The sequence below is a fragment of the Phalacrocorax aristotelis genome, chromosome Z (genome assembly GCF_949628215.1).
Source record: "Phalacrocorax aristotelis chromosome Z, bGulAri2.1, whole genome shotgun sequence".
Lineage (NCBI taxonomy): Eukaryota > Metazoa > Chordata > Aves > Suliformes > Phalacrocoracidae > Phalacrocorax > Phalacrocorax aristotelis.
This window is the reverse complement of record NC_134311.1, coordinates 52,563,262-52,581,589: the sequence shown is the minus strand read 5'-3', so window position 1 is coordinate 52,581,589 and position 18,328 is coordinate 52,563,262. Positions and strand designations below refer to the sequence as shown.

At 36.7% G+C, this 18,328-nt stretch overlaps 1 protein-coding gene across 6 annotated transcripts in view; it reads left to right on the top strand.

Moving 5' to 3' along the window:
• Nucleotides 1-18,328, top strand: part of SMARCA2 (SWI/SNF related BAF chromatin remodeling complex subunit ATPase 2) — a 114,938-nt gene that overhangs the window by 54,255 nt on the left and 42,355 nt on the right. For all 6 annotated transcript variants that reach the window (XM_075079455.1, XM_075079460.1, XM_075079456.1 and 3 more), the window contains 10 exons: nucleotides 298-364; nucleotides 912-1,022; nucleotides 2,578-2,820; nucleotides 3,116-3,229; nucleotides 5,339-5,446; nucleotides 7,915-8,001; nucleotides 8,937-8,983; nucleotides 10,370-10,536; nucleotides 13,572-13,735; nucleotides 16,263-16,490. In XM_075079455.1, the coding sequence (XP_074935556.1) occupies nucleotides 298-364; nucleotides 912-1,022; nucleotides 2,578-2,820; nucleotides 3,116-3,229; nucleotides 5,339-5,446; nucleotides 7,915-8,001; nucleotides 8,937-8,983; nucleotides 10,370-10,536; nucleotides 13,572-13,735; nucleotides 16,263-16,490 (1,336 nt within the window). The remainder of the gene's footprint in view (nucleotides 1-297; nucleotides 365-911; nucleotides 1,023-2,577; nucleotides 2,821-3,115; nucleotides 3,230-5,338; nucleotides 5,447-7,914; nucleotides 8,002-8,936; nucleotides 8,984-10,369; nucleotides 10,537-13,571; nucleotides 13,736-16,262; nucleotides 16,491-18,328) is intronic.

Sequence of the window (18,328 nt, the reverse complement as noted above, 5' to 3'; positions counted from 1 at the left end):
GTTTTCTTTCTTAACCTTAATATGCTCCAAAATCCACAGGCGCACGTAAAATATTTCCTGAATTATTTCCAAAGAGGCCCCTGAACATGAGTTGAATGAAGGTTTCACACTTTTTATTCCCCTTTCAGAGGTGCTTGTTACAGTATATAAATTGTGGGGTTTTTTAAGAGATTCTGTTAATTATAAGGGTTGATTACATGAAATATGTTGAAAAGTTGGCAACCACTTGGAAACATTTATAAATTTGACCTGCAAATGATGAAATTTATTACTTTTTCTTTATAATCTCTATGATAGGACTTTATCCAATTGGACATATGAATTCGACAAATGGGCTCCTTCTGTGGTGAAGATATCTTACAAGGTTTGATTTGCTTTTTGTAAGATTATAGAGTTGAGGGAATGAGAATAGAGCCAGTTTTCCTCTCCTCTGCGTGCCTTTCTAAATTGTTTGCTCATGAAGTTTTGTCATATATATTGGATACTAAGCAGTGAAAGTTAATCATATGAAGAAGACGACTGTAATTACTTTCACATAGTGAGATGCAGAATAAAATTGTTAGTTATCGCATCGTAAGTCTTCTGGTGAGAGTAATACAAATGATAACTACTTCATATTTTATACATAGCTGAATGCTGTGCTGTTTGGCTACTGTAGTAGTGGTTTGGCCAAGCAATTTGTAAGGAGACTAGACCATTAGCTACATGTCTCCAGGGACCCATTAACAGAGCTTTACAGTCTAACAGCGGTTTAGGGAAAGCACTCTGAAGTCTGGAGTGCATCAATATATTGTTTGCTGTACTATAGGATTACAAGTTCATGTGGTTGCCCTGTGTCTGCTAGTTCATAAAGACGTTATATTTTCTTCATCAAGAGAAAGAGTAACTACTTACCGCTCTCTCTCTTTTAGGGTACACCTGCAATGCGCCGCTCACTTGTTCCTCAGCTTCGAAGTGGAAAATTTAATGTTCTTTTAACTACTTACGAGTACATAATAAAGGACAAACATATCCTTGCTAAGGTAATAATGACTTGCTAAGGTAATAATGACTTCATCTCTTAACAGCAAGACCTTCGAGACACCTTTTAAAGGTGCATAGCACAAAACATATTTTTGTTTTATAGGGTGGCCCTGAGTTGTTCTGTCCTTCAGTAAAAGTTAAACCTTTTATTTACTTTTCTGTTCCTATGTTTATGATTGAACTTCTCAGCCACACCTCTTCTCCCTCTAAACACGGGATTTTCCTAAATATGGCGAGGAGACTAATTCCTTTGTGCAATTCTGTCAGTACTGTATACCTGCCAGTCCTTGGAAAAACATGACACTTCTCCCCTCTTTTTAATGGCATTTAACCTAAGCTGCAGTCCTGACTTAAGTTTTTTTTCCATTGTTTCTGACCTGAACTCATTTTAATAAGAGCCTTTCCAGCTATGTGGTCACTTTTCCCCAAATGACTAGATAGTTACCTGTATTATGAATTTGGTGTCCAGAATCTTTACTACACACGGCCTATTTCTAAATAGGTCACTGACTTTCAACAGGTGTGCCTCAGATGTAATGAATTAGTTTGAAAGCTGCTGTATTGTAGGACTATTTCATATATACACAAAGCAGACTAAGGAAGTATTTTGCCATATGGAGAAACCATATGTTTCTATTGTCCCTTTGTTGTTTATTTTCACTTTATTTCATTCTATTACATGACTGCATTTTCAGATTATTCATTTTTTCTCTCTTGATACAAAGGTAGTGCATTTTCTTAGCATAATTCTGAACACTTGACAACAGTTTGAGACTGCAGAGTTTTTCTTCCCCTCTAGTTTTTGCCCACCCTTGCTAAAAGATAGGAAGGACAGCACTATGCCATTCAACGTACCCTGGGAAATGGAATTAATTAGCACCTACAAAAGTACAATCCAAGGCCCTCCTAGTCATATGGTCAGCGTGGCACATGTGTTGACTGCCCATGTTGTAGTTGTAGGTGGTAACAGAGAGCTCAAGCAACTTTCATTCAACATCTGCTGTGACTGCATTTAAGCTTTCACATGAAGAAATAGAAACTTTATTTGAAGGTGCAGTGATTGAGATGAGATGATCATAATTATGCTGCTTCATTCTTGAGTAAAAATATAGGGTTTGCTGAAACAGAACAAAGGTCAGGGTTGCTGTTGCTTGTGAGCATAGTTATTTTGTCTGAAAATGCTTTTGTCTCCTGACAAGGTTCTTGTTGCAGACGGGTTGTCTGGAGTTTATGTGGTCTCCTTTTTCCCCTGTGAACAATATTCTCTGGTCATGAAGAACCATTCGTCCTAATCTCTTTCCCAGAAATGGGAGGAATCTGCTGTTCGCTCTTGCAATTCACATCAGAATTCAGCATTAGATTCAGCATACCTAGTGTTTGTTTCTATTTTTGCTCCTTGCAAGGGTAGTTGGGTAATGCTTCATTTGGCTTTTCTTACAAATTAGAATGACTGGTGTCTCAGGCTTGAAATATTTTTGTTCTACACCTGTTGGGAGGAATTTGACTAAGTCTTACGTGCTCTAACTTTGCCAACTTTTCTTCTTTTTCTTGCAGATTCGATGGAAATACATGATAGTAGATGAAGGCCATCGAATGAAGAACCATCACTGCAAGCTGACTCAGGTCTTGAACACTCACTATGTGGCCCCTAGGCGAATACTGCTGACTGGGACTCCATTGCAGAACAAACTGCCTGAACTTTGGGCTCTTCTCAATTTCCTCCTCCCAACCATTTTCAAGAGCTGTAGCACCTTTGAACAGTGGTTCAACGCTCCATTTGCCATGACTGGAGAAAGGGTACTGTGGCAGGTTTTTTTTAAAACATCACAAACAGACCACTTTGATGAAAACAGAAAGGATCTTATAAGGAAGGATTAGTGTTTGAACTACCCCTGGTACTTAGGGAATTAAAGTAACTAAAAGCCCCCTTTTTTATTATGCCATAAAATTTTATTATTAGTATATTTTTTTGACTCAAAGTCAGTTTGATTGTAACATATAAGTAATTATTGCACATATTTAACCTTTTATGTCAGAGAAGACTACCTAATATACTGAGTTGCCTTGTAGTGACTTTTGTAAACTTCTGTAGGTGGACTTAAATGAGGAAGAGACTATTCTGATCATCCGTCGTCTCCATAAAGTGCTCCGACCCTTCTTGCTGAGGAGATTGAAGAAAGAGGTTGAGTCTCAACTCCCAGAAAAGGTTTGCAATGAGAGGAGTTGTTGAATGGGTTTAATACTTTTTTTAAGCATTATGTAATGTTCCTTTTTCAGAATTATTTTGCAGAAGAGGACTTCTTTAGCATCTGTTATTGCAGTGGTTTGTTTGCTTATAGCTCTGCAAAGACAGTTAGCCACAGAGGAAGCCTGAATACCTGAAGTTTCTATATTCTCAGTATTCCTTGCGAGTCTTATGGCTTTAATTCCATTTGTAGTCATCCATATAAGACATGCAACTTCTTTCCATTAAATCTCATTTCAAGTTGTGAGTGAGTCAGCCATACACTGAGGATTATTCTGTCCTGTCCCATCCTTCTTGTACCAGGTGGAACCTTTGCTCCCTTAGGTAGTTCAGTGAAATGCCTAAAGGACTACTGGAATTTATAGAGCAGGCAGAATTTGGTCCTGCATTAATATTTCAGGAGTTGTGTGAAGTGTCTTGTTGAAATTGCACAAGTTTTTTTTTAACTAGTGGCTTTTTAATTCAGGACATAAAATTCTCTTCTGATTTGAAAGATCATTGTTTTTATCTCTGGGCAAGTCACCTTGCCCTACCCTGTCCTCCTCTGCAGTCCTGCATCACTTTTCCCATTCACCCTTCCCAGAATAACAACACCAACTAAATAAAAAAAGTAAATTTGAAGGTGTGCAGGGGAAAGTTTGGTGCTAAGGTCAACTGGGTTAAACCCATACCAAAATGAATTTTTTTGTAAGTTTTGTTATGAGCTGACTAACACTGGCTGAATGAACGAAGAGCTCTGTAGAGATGCTAGTGACAGTACTCAAAGGAAAGGCTTTTTAAAAATTTATTTCTCATCTTAATAATGTTGTGAACTTTATTACTGTTGTGACTTCTGTTCCTTCACATGTCAGATTCTCAGTGTCCTCACAAGCATTTATCTGAGAATGAAACATACTTGCATTTAAAAATATTACTGAAATCTTTATTTCTATTCAAATTTCTGCCAGTTAGAGCCACTGTATTTGATAAATCCACAGGCATTGGAGGAGGAGGATTTAGAAGTTGTGTACACACTGGTACTCAGAGGACCATGTTTCTTTTTGTTTCCAGTATCTTGTTCATGAAAAAAATAAATTAGTCCAGGACTGAACTTGTTGACCAAAGCCTGTTGATCAGTTTCATTTGATCTTGGTAAAGAAGCTACTGAAGAAATAGTCACTTCTCTTTAATGAGTTCATCCTCCTGTCTTTCTAAGAAGAAAATAACTTGATTAATTTTTATTCCATTTATTTATTAAACACTGGGAAGCTTACACTTTCTCTTTCAGTCACCACTTGAAAGATTTCTAGCCACTAGTGTGGCTTTATTATGTGACTGTTTTTATTTTACATAACTTCCTAAAACATAGTGGCTGTAATCTGGAAATTGGGTAATAGAAAAAAATGGGTTAGACTGAGGTATGAAGTCTTCATATTATTGGATTTAAAGAGAGTGCACAGTCAAAAACTGCTTTAATAAATATAGTTTAACAAAGCTGAACAAGAAGTCAAACTGAATGTGGGGATCGTAGAGTACTTGATTAATTCCCTGTGTTTTTAGTTGAAGTTGAGAAAATGGCATATTTCTATGCTAACCTAGGTAAGCATAATGCAAATTAGACACTGTGAAGGATACTTATTTGCTAGGTGTACAGCAATGATATTTTTGTAATGCTTTGCTTCATGTTTTTATAATGCTTTCCAGACATCATAAAGTCCATAGGTTATTAAACATAATTTTTAAAATTAAATTGTAAACAAAATGTAACAGAATTAATTTTAAATTATTTTTTAAAATTTTAAAATTAGAATGAGAAAACAATATGGTTGGCAATTCTGCAGTTATATTTTTAGGATCCAATTGTCTGATAGTAGTTGTGAATCTCACAGATAATCTTTTGAGATATTCATTGCTGTGCTTGCAATTGGATTGCTGGTCACTGAAACCTTATGTGGTGTATGGGTAAAAGATTAGTATTTTTTTGATTTGTGTTTTAGGTTAACAAGAACTGACAGTTAGATTGTACTAACATTATTATATCAGCATGTTTATGGGTTTTGGGTGTGGTGTTTTTTTTTTTTTTAATACTAGGTGGAATATGTGATCAAATGTGATATGTCAGCTCTTCAGAAGATCCTGTACCGTCACATGCAAGCCAAGGGAATCCTTCTTACAGATGGTTCTGAAAAAGACAAGAAGGTACAAAAGAAAGACTAAAACTTGTAGGAAACAATGTATTATGATTAAACACGTTAACAATATGATTTCTGTTTTATAAAATTAGTATGTAGGCTCTTACTGCAAGTATCTGTCAAGGGAAAAGAAATTTCTGTCAGCCATGCTTTTGTTTTACAAGATTGCAGGTCATGCTCTGTTCACAAGGAAAAGATGCTATTTGTATTCACTGTAGTTAACAATGCCTTCCTGCAAACAGGCAACATTTGAAAAAAACAGCATTTGCCTTGGCTGAGTTTAATCCAATAATGTACCTGAATAATTGTGATTGTGGCAGCGCTGGCTACAGAAGGTTATTTGTAATTCAGAGCTATTGGTTAAGTGTAAGTCCTGTTTGGGCCAGCTAGGGCTGTATGCTTGTGTGCGTCTATTAAAGACAAAGTTCTTTAAGAGAACAGTAAGATTCAAAGTCATTTAGGCAGATTCAGACTACATGTTAGTACATGTTCACTATGCCATCATGGGACTTGATCCAGTTAAAAAATAGAGAGTAAAGAAATTGCCATTTATCAGCTTATTTATGTATACACTTTTCACATTATAATAAATGTGAAATACCTTGAATAGGCACTGCAGAACAGCTGGTGTGTAACATTTTGTGTTTGCACCCTGTAATGTGTATATTACTGATGCAGTGCAATCACATACTGTCTTTCCATCATCCTTTTGCAGGTTGCATTGGTACAATAGGTGACTCTTCTTATTCAGTATTTTACTTTACCCACCTTGTTTTGTGCAGTCATATAGTTTTCTTTGCTGGTGCTTATTCAAACTCCAGTCAAAGCTGGTTCTTACCGTTGGATGTTGATACTCATGTTCATAGTTTGAGCACATTGTAAACATTAATTTATTTTCCTCTGTTGCATTTTTAAAGTAATTTTCTATTTTGATGTCTTTACTTTCATCCTACAAAAATTTTATTTTGTATCACAGTCTTCTACCTCCTTCCCCTTCTGGTGTCTTTTACCAGCTCAGAATCTTCTGTTGATTTTCTCCTACTTGCTTCTCCACACAGGTTTTTGCTTAACCAGTTCAAATTACTTTTGCTGTCTTCTGAACGTGTTCCTCTCCTTCCACTCTTCCCAGGGGTCTAAAATTTTTCCTTTCTTGCCACCCTCTTTTAATTTTTTTCTTTAACTGCTTCATCAAGCTCTGTCATCCATGCTACCTGTTGCCAGCAGAGGGAGATGGATGTTGAGAATGCTTGGCTTCAGTGATCAAACAACTACTGTGTTAGGGAAAAATCCTGTCTTTCTGCAGCTGTGGCCTGCAGCCAGCTCAGACTAGAGACAATTCTTTAAGCTGGAAAGCCCTAGGAAATGACTCTTAAAACAAATGTGGAGTGCATTTTGGAGCAAATTTGAGAGGATTTTGAAAAGAACAAACCCAAGTTTTAAATGTGTGGAGTATCCCCTTCAAATGTAAAATCTCTGCTCTAGATCGAAGTTATGATTTCACTGTACCTTCCAGGAAAGGGTAGGATATTACTAGTACATAATACGATCAAATGGTGTACTTTCCCTAGCTTTACTGTTGGAAATTGCTAAATTGTGTTGGCCGAGATTTTTAAAATAAATCGGAATTAGTTGTGCAGTAAGCTTGGAATATTGCAGCCAATACTGATCACATTTTCATAAAATTGCAACAAAGCTAAGTGGCATCTGAAAGCAATAAATATTTGGCAATGTTAATATGATATGACATTCTCAAACTTGTATCCACCAGTTGCAATTAGTTTTAAACCATACAGAGGTTAGTCTAGCAGAACTGACTAGTGTCTCAGGTCTGTCCTTGCTCTAAAAACAGATTCACTGTAGAGTAAGTTTTGAGAAGATGCTTTCTTAAATATTAAGATGACTCATGCGATATGGTTATCTCTAGCTTCTGAGCTGCCTGTGGCCCTATGTTTTACTTGGCCTCGAAAGAGAAACCCATATATCCAGTCAGCAGACAGGAGGAGATACTGTTGAATTCAAAACCATATGTCTAGAATAATCTTCTTTTAGAAGGTTCAGACCAGATGGAATTTGCATGGGTTTCATAAAAAACAGTATAAATAAGCAGTATGCAGGACAGTAGATGCTCTGCTTGCCACTGTGAATACTGCAGGTAGACATATAATGCACTTCGTGGATTACATCCAAGTCTTCCTTTTTTGCTACAGAGCATCCTTATGGTAGATGAATTTACACAGCAAGACAACTGCACAGTAGCTTCTGGTTTTCTGCTGGGTTTTGGTGGTTTTTTTTGTTGTTTGGTTGGTTTTTTTGTTTTTGTTTGTTTGTTTGGTGGAGGGGTGTTTATTAGTGATACAGTGTTCAGGTTTGGGGTAGAATTATTTTTATGCCTGTGTTTAAAATATCTTTCAAAAGCTTCATTAAAAAGCTAAGAAATCAGATTCATCATTTGATTTGCATTGTTTGTACCTATAGGGAAAAGGCGGTGCAAAAACTCTTATGAACACTATCATGCAATTGAGAAAGATATGCAATCACCCATACATGTTTCAACACATTGAGGTAAGACTGACAGGTTTGATTTTGAGAGTTGTTTTTATTTGGTTAGCTAATGTAATAGAAAACTGCTGTTGAAGCTTATCTGTATAGGAGAAGACATCTCTATCCACATAATTTCTGCTAAAAAGGACACATTTGAAAAAAAAAACCAATCATTATGGTCCCTTATTTTTAGAAACAAATGGACCAACCACCAGGTTTTTATTGGTAATTTGAAGTCTAATTTTTAAGCATTTAATCTTCTGTAGACATTGTCTTCAAAAAATGAAGTGGTTTTTTTTTTTTAATTTAAGACATTCCAGAACAACTTAATCTCTACTTAGACCTAATTTATGATGTAGAAACACTAGTTCAAAATTCCATGTGTAGGATCTTTATAACTAGCAGGCTGCTAATCTAATACAACATCAACCAAAATTGTCCTATTCTATCCATCTTGTTTTTTCAGCAAAAATGTACTATCTATATAGCATCTTTCCTTAGGACTCAAAGTACATAAATATATTATTATATCTGGAAAGACAGAACGTGTCATGGGTATCTCAAATGTAGCTACATTTATGAATGAGTAATTAAGTACCGACTGTGATGTATTATCGTTGTAGTTTTCCCTCTTTGTTCTCTTGTATGCTAATTAATTAAGTAATTTGCAAATGGATCTTCTAGTAATTATTATAAGTTAATTAGTTTCTACTGTTTTTTAAATCTGGTATAATGTATGCTGACAGAATTTACTTCTGCAAACCATGAATTTCAAATGATAGTAGTACAGTAAAACGTTAAGCAGAGCACTGGTGCTACAAGGTGGATTCCAGAGGATGAACGTAAAGGAACTCAAACCCCAATGCTCATATATTTAATTTAATTGATGTAAGAATGCATATTTTGGGGTTATTGTGTAGTTTGTAATAATCTATTTATTTTTTATAACTCTGCAGGAGTCCTTTGCTGAACATTTAGGCTACTCAAATGGTGTCATCAATGGGTAACTCTTTCAATTTTTCCTCCTGTTCATAATGTTGTATTGGAACTAACGTATCACATTCTTTTTCTAGAACGTACATGCTAACAGACTTGAGCAGTTATAGAAAGGCAGAGGAGGCACAAGGCACATATCTAACGCAAAAGCTGACAGTACTAGAAGTGAGCTTTTTATGACCCTCTATCTGTTTCAGGAAGACAGGCAGAGAAGACTGTAAATTGATGTCGTACTTTCGCCTTATTTTGACATAGTTTAGATACCATCTGAAATTCATTGGGATGACTCTTCAGAGTTACCAGTTGGGATTTCCTTTTCTTTCTTGTTACTTTTGCCTTGTGCTTTTCCCTCTTAACCATATTTATTCCAAATCAAAGTAGCATTTCTTCCATTATTTGAAATGAAATAGATTTAAAATTTCTTGGCACTTCTTTGTGCAGCTCTCTAGAAATGGATGCTATCTAAAGGAAGGGTTTATATCTTCCACCTACCACCCTTCCTGTTCACATGTTAATTACATTTTTTTTTTCCACTTAACTGGCATACCAGACTACTTGTCTTCTAAATAGTTCAGTCTTCCGCTAATTATGCATATCAGAAGGCCATGCACCTCTGGACTTAAGTATACCATTGCTAGTGACAAATCGTATTTTGAGAGTACAGACTCAAGGTTGGAACAGAGTTATGTGAAATTCGTTTTTGTAAAGTATATGATTCTGATGCTGATTTAGGCATCCTGTTTACTTTTATTAATTTCCTCAGTTTCGACTTGAATTTCAGTGCTAAGAGTCTGTTTTGCAAGTCATAGCATAGAACACAGAAGAGCAGCTAATCAAAGCAACTAAATGTTGTTCAGGACTGCTAAGGTTATATGGCTAAAGAGTATATCCTCTGGGAGACTCCTCCCATTCTCTCTGTTTATTAGTTCAGTTTGGAATAGTTCACTTTCATGTGCCTAGCAGTTGAGTGGAAAGGGAATTGTTTCTGACATGTGCCTGATGAATACAACTTACAGCTGTAGTAAATGACAGTTGAAAGCAAAACTAGCAGGTGAATGTCTTAACTGTTAAAATGCTTATCTAGCTGAAGAAAAAATGTTTGTTTTGATAAATAATGAAACAGAATTTGTTTTCATAGACGAAGGTATTCTGTGTGGTTGAAAGTCCACACAGTTTTGCAGCGGAAGAAGAATCCTTTCCAAACAGGAATTCATATGGGTGTTTGGGTTTTTCTTTTAAATTAACATAAACAATTTTAAAGAGAGAAAGTGCCGTTAGTCTTGTTTCTGTTAAGGAAATTAATCTCTCTGGTATACTCTGACATAATAATGTCTAAAAACTTTTCTAAATGCAGGCTTGTTCCAGCATTTACCGTGCTTTTTCTCTTCAACAGAGCTGAACTTTATCGGGCCTCAGGGAAGTTTGAGCTACTCGATCGTATCCTACCAAAGTTAAGAGCTACTAACCACCGCGTGCTTCTTTTCTGTCAAATGACATCACTCATGACAATAATGGAAGACTACTTTGCCTTTCGAAATTTCCTTTACCTGCGTCTTGATGGTAAGCTAAATGAATCAAAAGGATAAATAGTAAGTTAGGATGTAGTATGCTTCATTAGTTTGGGCATGGGAGACCTGGGTTCTCTTCCTAGTGCTGTCCTAGCACACCAGTGCTGTGGTATGGCTATACGAAAGCATAAAAAGGTTCAACAAATGGTTTGACAGATCCATGAAGGAAGAGTCTGCAAGGCTATTTTTCATGAAGTTATGGCAGTAGACCCTTAAGCTGCAGCTTAATAGAATTTTCCTGGTCTTACAGACAAGATACTGAGGAAGATGTAGTTTTGCCTCTCTCAGTAGAGTTGATCTTAAGTAATTCTCTGTTTCCCTGGCTCTTTGACTGTGTTCTTTCATCTGTTTAACCTGCAAACCATTTGGTTTAGGGATTGTTTTGATGAGCACTCAGGTCTGTTCCTGGAATGCAAATTATGTAGAGATTTTATGTTTAGAGGCTGATCTCTTTTTCAAACAAGGTTTAAAATCCAAGGTCCCAATCAGTTGTCACTCTCTGAGTTGCCTGAAAGTATTCTTGTGATGAGAGATGCTAATGCCAGTGTTTTGCCTAGATTCCGGTGGAAATAATTAATTTATACCTGTATAAAGTTTGACAGCTGTTCTCCACAGGACAGCTGAATTTCGTAACAGTTAAGGTAGTACCTGTAGTTTTCTTCCTGAATTTCACAGGAAGGTCAGTAGCCGCAATTACCTTTTGTGTAGATACGTGTTATTACCTTCGAATGAAAAGATGGTTTAGTAACACAGGAGAGTAATACAGAAAGGAAAATAACGAAAAATAATATATCCCATCTGAGGTTTAAACCTGTTTGAAAGAAGTTTCCATTTTGGCCTTCTTCCATGTTGATGATGTCTGGCCTCATACTGACCTTCTAAAATATTATTTTTATTTAAATATTATTTTTACTTAATGTACTTATCTCACACATTATAGTATTACATAGGGCCAGCAGTATTTCTCAGAATACCTTTTTAATAGAAAAGCAATGGTTTTAAGAAAAACACAAAGAACAGCATGAATAAAGTGAGAGTTTAAGGTCCTTTCGAATATTCTTCTTACAGCATTTTAAGTCAGCTCTTTGCTTCATACTTTATTTGGAAGAAAATGTAATGCTGGGAAGTATTCTTGTCCTTTACAAATATTAACGAACATAAACTTGAAATGCTATTATCCTCAAATGTAAATGGAGTAACGAAACTGAGACACAAATAAACTACCTCACTGTGCCACAGGATGTCTTTGTCAAAACTGGCTGAAGAACGTAGTAGCATGCAAACAAAACCCTCCTTGCATCTCTGGCCTGCCAGGGTACTAATGCAATGTTTCTAATTCAAGAAAGATTAATTATATTGCATTTTAAATGTTTTAATTTACCTTGTACAATGTATTTTAAAATGTGTTCCTTTTCATGCCAAAATGTCTATGGCAGTATGCAGTATTGTTAATACAGCACCTTATTTTCTCTAAGTTTTTTTGAGGAAATTTATTAAATTAGTGAGACAAACCCTCTTTAATATCTTTTCCAGTTTTGTGATGACGGATACTTTCCATGCTGGAGTGTAATACATATAAATTCTAGGGTCTAGGTATATAGATTCTATCCAGCTGTCTTTTCACATAGAGTGTTTTCTACCCAAGTCATGTGCTTCTTAAGGGAAAGGGTTTCTGTAGGCAGCAAGGTGGCTGTGTGATTGTACTGATCTGGCTGGGATGAAGTTAACTTTCCTCCTAGCAGCCCATATAGTGCTGTGCTTTGCATTTGTGGCTAGGTAGGGTTGATAACACCAGTGATAACACTCCGGTGTTTTGGCTATTGCTGAGCAGTGCTTGCACAGTGTCAAGGCTTTCTCTCCAAACCACCCCTCCACCACCAAGGTCAGTTGGCTGAGGGTGAGCCAGGACCCAGCTGGGACAGCTAACCCAAACTGCCTGAATGGATGTGCTCAGCAATAAAAGCTGAGGGAAAGGAAGAGGATGCAGGGACATTCCTCATTACAGCATTTGTCTTCCAAAGTAATCGTTATGTGTGCTGAGGCCCTGCTTTCCAGGAAGTGGCTGGACATCTGCCTGCTGTGGGAAGTAGCTAATAAACTCCTCTTTTTGCTTTGCTTGCATACACAGCTTTTGCTGTCATTAAACTGCCTTTATCTCAGCCCAGGAGCTTTTCTGTCTTATTTTCTCCCCCTGTACTGTTGAGGAGTGGGAGTGAGAGAGGTGTGGGGGGGTGACGGGGTATGGGTATCTTGTACCCAACTGGGGTCAACCCATCACAGTAGCAGAAAAACTTCATCTTCTATACATGTATCAGTACCTGAATAAAAATAAGAGACTTTCTTTGGCTTTCAGTTACAGCCAGAAGCGTAAAAAAGATGAGGCAAACAGTGGGCCAGGCTAAGGTGATCCATATAGACTGCTGTTGAAGTACATTAAATTCATCCAGTTACCAGAGAGCACAGGGCTTGGTTTTTGCTTAGAACTTTGTCTACGTTTTCACCATGATTGAATTCCTTGCCTGCTCTCCTTCAGATATTGTATACTGTCATTCTCAAGATAGGACATTTTAAGAATTTTCAATCTTTCCGTATTAATTTTGATTCTGATGGCCAACGCTGACATTTTGTTAAATCTTGTATAAGTAACTTAAAAATATTTAGATGCTGTTGTGGCCAGAAGGCATCACTCAAAACCGGAGCTTGCTGCTGTTTGTGTATAGTAGCTTCAATTGAAATTTACGTGAATCATAAAAAGGTATAACAATGTTAGCCAACATTTTAAAGACCACTTTTGAAATGTCAAAAAGAAATACTTAAAAGAGGTATTTAAAGTCCGCCTCTTATATGTGATAGGCAGTTGATCAAAACATACGTGGCCAGTGTTTATTCTGTGTTATGGAAGAAGTGGCAGTGACAGCAAAGAGCAAGTGAGCTAAAAATGCCCTTCCACATATACCTTTAGCAACTGACATTGTATTATTTCAGTTCACATCTTTGTTATAAGGTATTTTTAAAATTTCTTTTCAGGCACAACAAAATCAGAGGATCGAGCTGCTCTGTTGAAGAAGTTCAATGAACCCGGGTCACAATACTTTATCTTCTTGCTGAGTACAAGGGCTGGAGGACTAGGCTTAAATCTCCAGGCTGCTGACACTGTTATAATCTTTGATAGTGACTGGAATCCTCACCAGGTTATTTTTGTTTACTTATCTTCATGAAATGTGCAAAGAATTAATGATGCTTTTTTTGATTGCTTCTTTAAACTGGGGATATAGCCTGGGGTGAAAGGAATAGATCCAGGTAAGTCATAAAGTGCTGCTTTGAGAGGAATTAATGAGGCAAACTGCTACAATCAGGAAATGTTTTGGTTTGAATCAGTGAAGTAATTCTGTGTCTGTGTGTATATTTTATCTGAATCTCAGGGAATCCTCAGAGCTAGGGGCCTCACAGACCTCGTAATTTGTATAACTGTACTCATTCTTTAACCCAAAGGCCATTAATAAGTAACTCCCCATTTTGAGTCTTTGGTAGGTAGGTTGCAATATTTTAGTAAGGCTGTGCAGAGTGCTGCCTGTCTCAGGAAATTAGTGGCTGTATGAGTGCAGCAGTCTTGGCCCGAGACACTGAACTTACACTGTTGGTGTGGGTGAGTAGTAGTGAGTAGAGATCATGAGGAAAAGAGGGTATCAAACCACTTCATCTTATTTGAAAAAGACAGAACAGGTAACGGAAGTTCATCTTTGTCGCTTAGTGCCTTTTTTTATTTTTAAGAACATATGTTACATATCTCTGGAAGTACATAAGTATGTGTGTTTTCAGCTATTGTACAAATGTATGCAAATCACATCATAATTAATGGCTACATATAAAAGTAAGGCAGGTGAGACTGAAAAGAGTTTTGTATAGAACTTTCAAGGCAGCAGTCCCATAGGTGCCATGGTAACCAGTTTAAAGCAAGGCTTAAGAAATTCAGAGCAATTATATTTAGAGGGTTTAAAAGCAGCCCAGAAAGCACTTCATTCTTCGATTTTTGGTTGTCTTTAAGTCACTTTCAAAGACAAATTTAATGCAGAGCACTGTGTATTTCAACAGTTGGATAGCAATAAATCTTTGCAGTATAGTAAGAAATAGAGAAGATTTTCTGGAGTATTCAATGTGCAGATTGCTAAATTACAAAATCATAGAATCATTTAGGTTGGAAAAGATCCTTAAGATCATGAAGTCTAACTGTAAACCTAACACTGCCAAGTCCATCACTAAACCATGTCCCTAAGTGCCACGTCTACAAGTTTTTAAAATGCCTCCAGCAGTGGTGACTCAACCACTTCCCCGGGCAGCCTGTTCCAGTGCTTGACATCCCTTTCAGTAAATAAATTTTTCCTAATATCTAATCTAAACCTCTCCTGGTGCGACTCAATTTCCTCTTGTCCTATCACTTCTTACTTTGGAGAACAGACCAACATCCACCTCACTACAACCTTCTTTCAGGTAGTTGTGGAGGCTCAGGGGAGATCTCATCACTCTCTTTTTCAGTGCATACAGTTTCTCTGCTCCTGTAGATGGGAGTGATTTGTTCATGTTAATGAGCAGTATGCTAAAAGGGGATAGGGGGGAACAGATGGATGGTATGGGTAGCACTTAAGTGGCATACTTCCAGAAATAAAATCATCTGTTTCTTCACTTTTATCATTTTCCTGCGCTTCTGAGAATCATTATATAAACAAACTCATATCATATCTTTATCTTCACTGTTAATGCAAACTTCAAATACACCTTTAGGCTGCAGTAGCTGCATTGTGTGTAAGTGCTTGGTAAGGGAATTGTGAGGGGGAAGAGCTAACAATGGTAGCAAAAGCAAGGCGCTGGACTGAAGTAGGCAAACTCATTGCTGTTTTCTGTTTTTGTCTATATTAAGAAATCTCCATGTTGTGAGGTAGCACAAAACTGTGATAGCATTTTGACGTTAGGTACCCTTCATTATCTGACTATGCTGAAGTAGAAACACATCATTTATAGGAGTTAATGGATTTTTCTTTTCCAAAAAGAAAATAGGTAAGATTCTGAATCAATAAAAGAAATTCTTTACCTATGACCTGCAGTGTACTTTTTACTTCCACCATTTTTAAGTGCAATCACCTGACCAAAACCAGTTATATTGCTTTATGGTCTTGTATATGTGACATTTCAATCAGGAGGATCATACTTAAGCTGTTTTAACACAAATATTCCAAGTTAAAAGTCAATTCAACAGATCAAATAATTTTTAGTTAACACATTTAAGAATTAGCAGTGGCCTTTGGTAAATAAGTTTATGTATGGGGTTTTTCCTAGTAATTTTGTTGCTGTCTTTTCCTGCAGCTGAGATATTTTACTTTAGGGTTCATTCTGACTTGGAAGTCCATGAGTTTTGAACAGAAGTGAAAAAAAAATACATCAGCCCTTGTCAGTCAGTGCACATACTTTCAAGAAGTTTTTGGCTTACTGCTTTTACACTGTACAGAGCATGGCCATGCTTTTTTCCTTTCAGTTCTCCCCCTACCTGGGTCAGATGAAATTTTTGGAAAGAAAACAATGAGGATGTGAATAGTGGTGGACTGTCATTTGAGTACTTCTTTTTTATACCAAAAAGCATTCAGCATTATAATGTCCTTTAAACACAGAATGATTTCTGTAGCGCACTTAAAATATATATCATTCTATGTGTTCTTTGCCTTATAGGACTTGCAGGCCCAAGATAGAGCTCACCGAATTGGTCAGCAAAATGAAGTTCGAGTCCTGCGACTGTGCACTGTGAACAGTGTGGAAGAGAAGATACTTGCTGCTGCAAAGTACAAACTGAATGTAGATCAGAAAGTTATTCAGGCTGGAATGTTTGATCAGAAATCCTCAAGCCACGAAAGGAGGGCCTTCCTACAGGCTATATTGGAACATGAAGAAGAGAATGAGGTACAGTAGTTAGAATAATCAGGAAGTACTGAGTCACTTTTTTCATCAGTTACGAAGATTGTAATCTCCTCTGAAATTAGAAATGTCATCATATTCTTACCATCCAGTCAAACAACTTCATTTTTCTCGTTTTTTTTGGTCACAGTTATAGGTTATAATGTAATGGTTATGATTAAAACTTAGTGTAGAATTAGGCATTCTAACTTAAACCCATTCTGCCCTTTCATAATTTTGGCAAAAAATTGTATTCAGATAAAGATATTTTTCAAAAACAGGGTATAAAATAGGTCCTAAATCCAGTTTGTATGTTAAACTAGGTGATCTGATTATCAGACATCCTGAGCAAGTAGCACTACCTAGGTTAAATAATGAAAGACCTTGCTTACTGTGCTTCTTTTGGATCCTGGGTAAGAGTTAAGATCTGCTGTGATGTGCTTTGGGCTTAGGGCAACCCAGTAAAATAACTGTTTCTTTCTGGTGCTGTCTCCAACCTGGACTTCTGGTTACCACTTCCTCTTCAAGAAACAATTAGCTATTTAAACACAGCTGTCAAGTCTTTCCTTATAATAGTGGGAAGTGAGGTTATAGAATCACTGACTGAATGTCCCTGTCTTTTCGTTGTGTTCTTCTCTGGAATTGTGATCGTGGAGTGGTGAGCCCCTTCTTTTGCCTGTCACTGCATACTCTTCTGTTAATGTGAACAAATTCAGCGTTTGGATAAAGCTGCATTTGGGAGAGAGTGTATAAATGTATCAATTATACTGAAGAAACACACACAAAAATCCTATTCTGCAATGGTTTTTTCCTGTCTCAAAAATATCCTGTACTGGTCAAAGACAGAGATTTCAAGCCTAATTTTGCCTCTGACTATGCCTCATATGTCTGAATAAGGTCCACACTGAAAAAAAGAAGACTTTATAGTCTGTGTTTCACAGGCATCCTCCATTATGTGGTGTAAAGTTTCAAAGACTAACGGGTTCACTTCTTCAATAATTAAACCTTTTGTGTAAACTGTCTTGTTCATTTAGAAACAGCTAGTACATCATTAAGATAGAATTCTGTATTGGTTTTTTTTAGTATTTTTCAAAATAAATGAAAGAAGAGAGACAAACAGCTTTATCAGTAATTGTCTTTTATTTAGGGTGTGAATGCAGAAGTGGGATGATGTATATGTACCATTTTTGATTAAGTAAAGCTGTAGTTCTCAAGTAGCCAACACCATCCATGAGAAGATAGGTGAATTTAAACCAATAGAAATTTTCAGTGAACCTGTGGATTTGTTTTTAAAACTGTCACAGTTTTGTTATGTTTTCAAAGGCCTAGAAAATATTTATCTGAAAATGTTTTGAAAGTCAGGACCTTAGTTGAGGCCTACTTGACATGTCTTATTTCATAGATGACTTCAGAGCAATCGGCTTCTTGTGTGTTGTTCAGATACACTTGGTATGCTGTCCTGAAGTAAGCACAGATTTAACCAAGGTTTGCTTGCCATAACCCAGGATCAGTTTTAAAGCAAGCATTGGTGTGCTAGTCTGACTCCTAACAGTCAGACTGAAGCTGAAGCTTTCAAGTAAAATTTCTTTGTAAACACAGACTATACAAAACTTTGCCCAAACACTGAAAATGTTGAGGGTGTAAGAAGGATTGAATTTGCACCACCCTGCACTGGTCAGCTATTGCTTCGTCATTGCAACAGCACTGGAAACAAGATTTGAGTATCAAATGAGAGATTGGCAAGAAAAAGTAAATCCGTTAAAAGTTATTAATGTCAAAACATCTTTTACTTGCAAATACGAGTTGTCATGAAAAATTCTAGGTCTGCAGCATGCCGTAACATA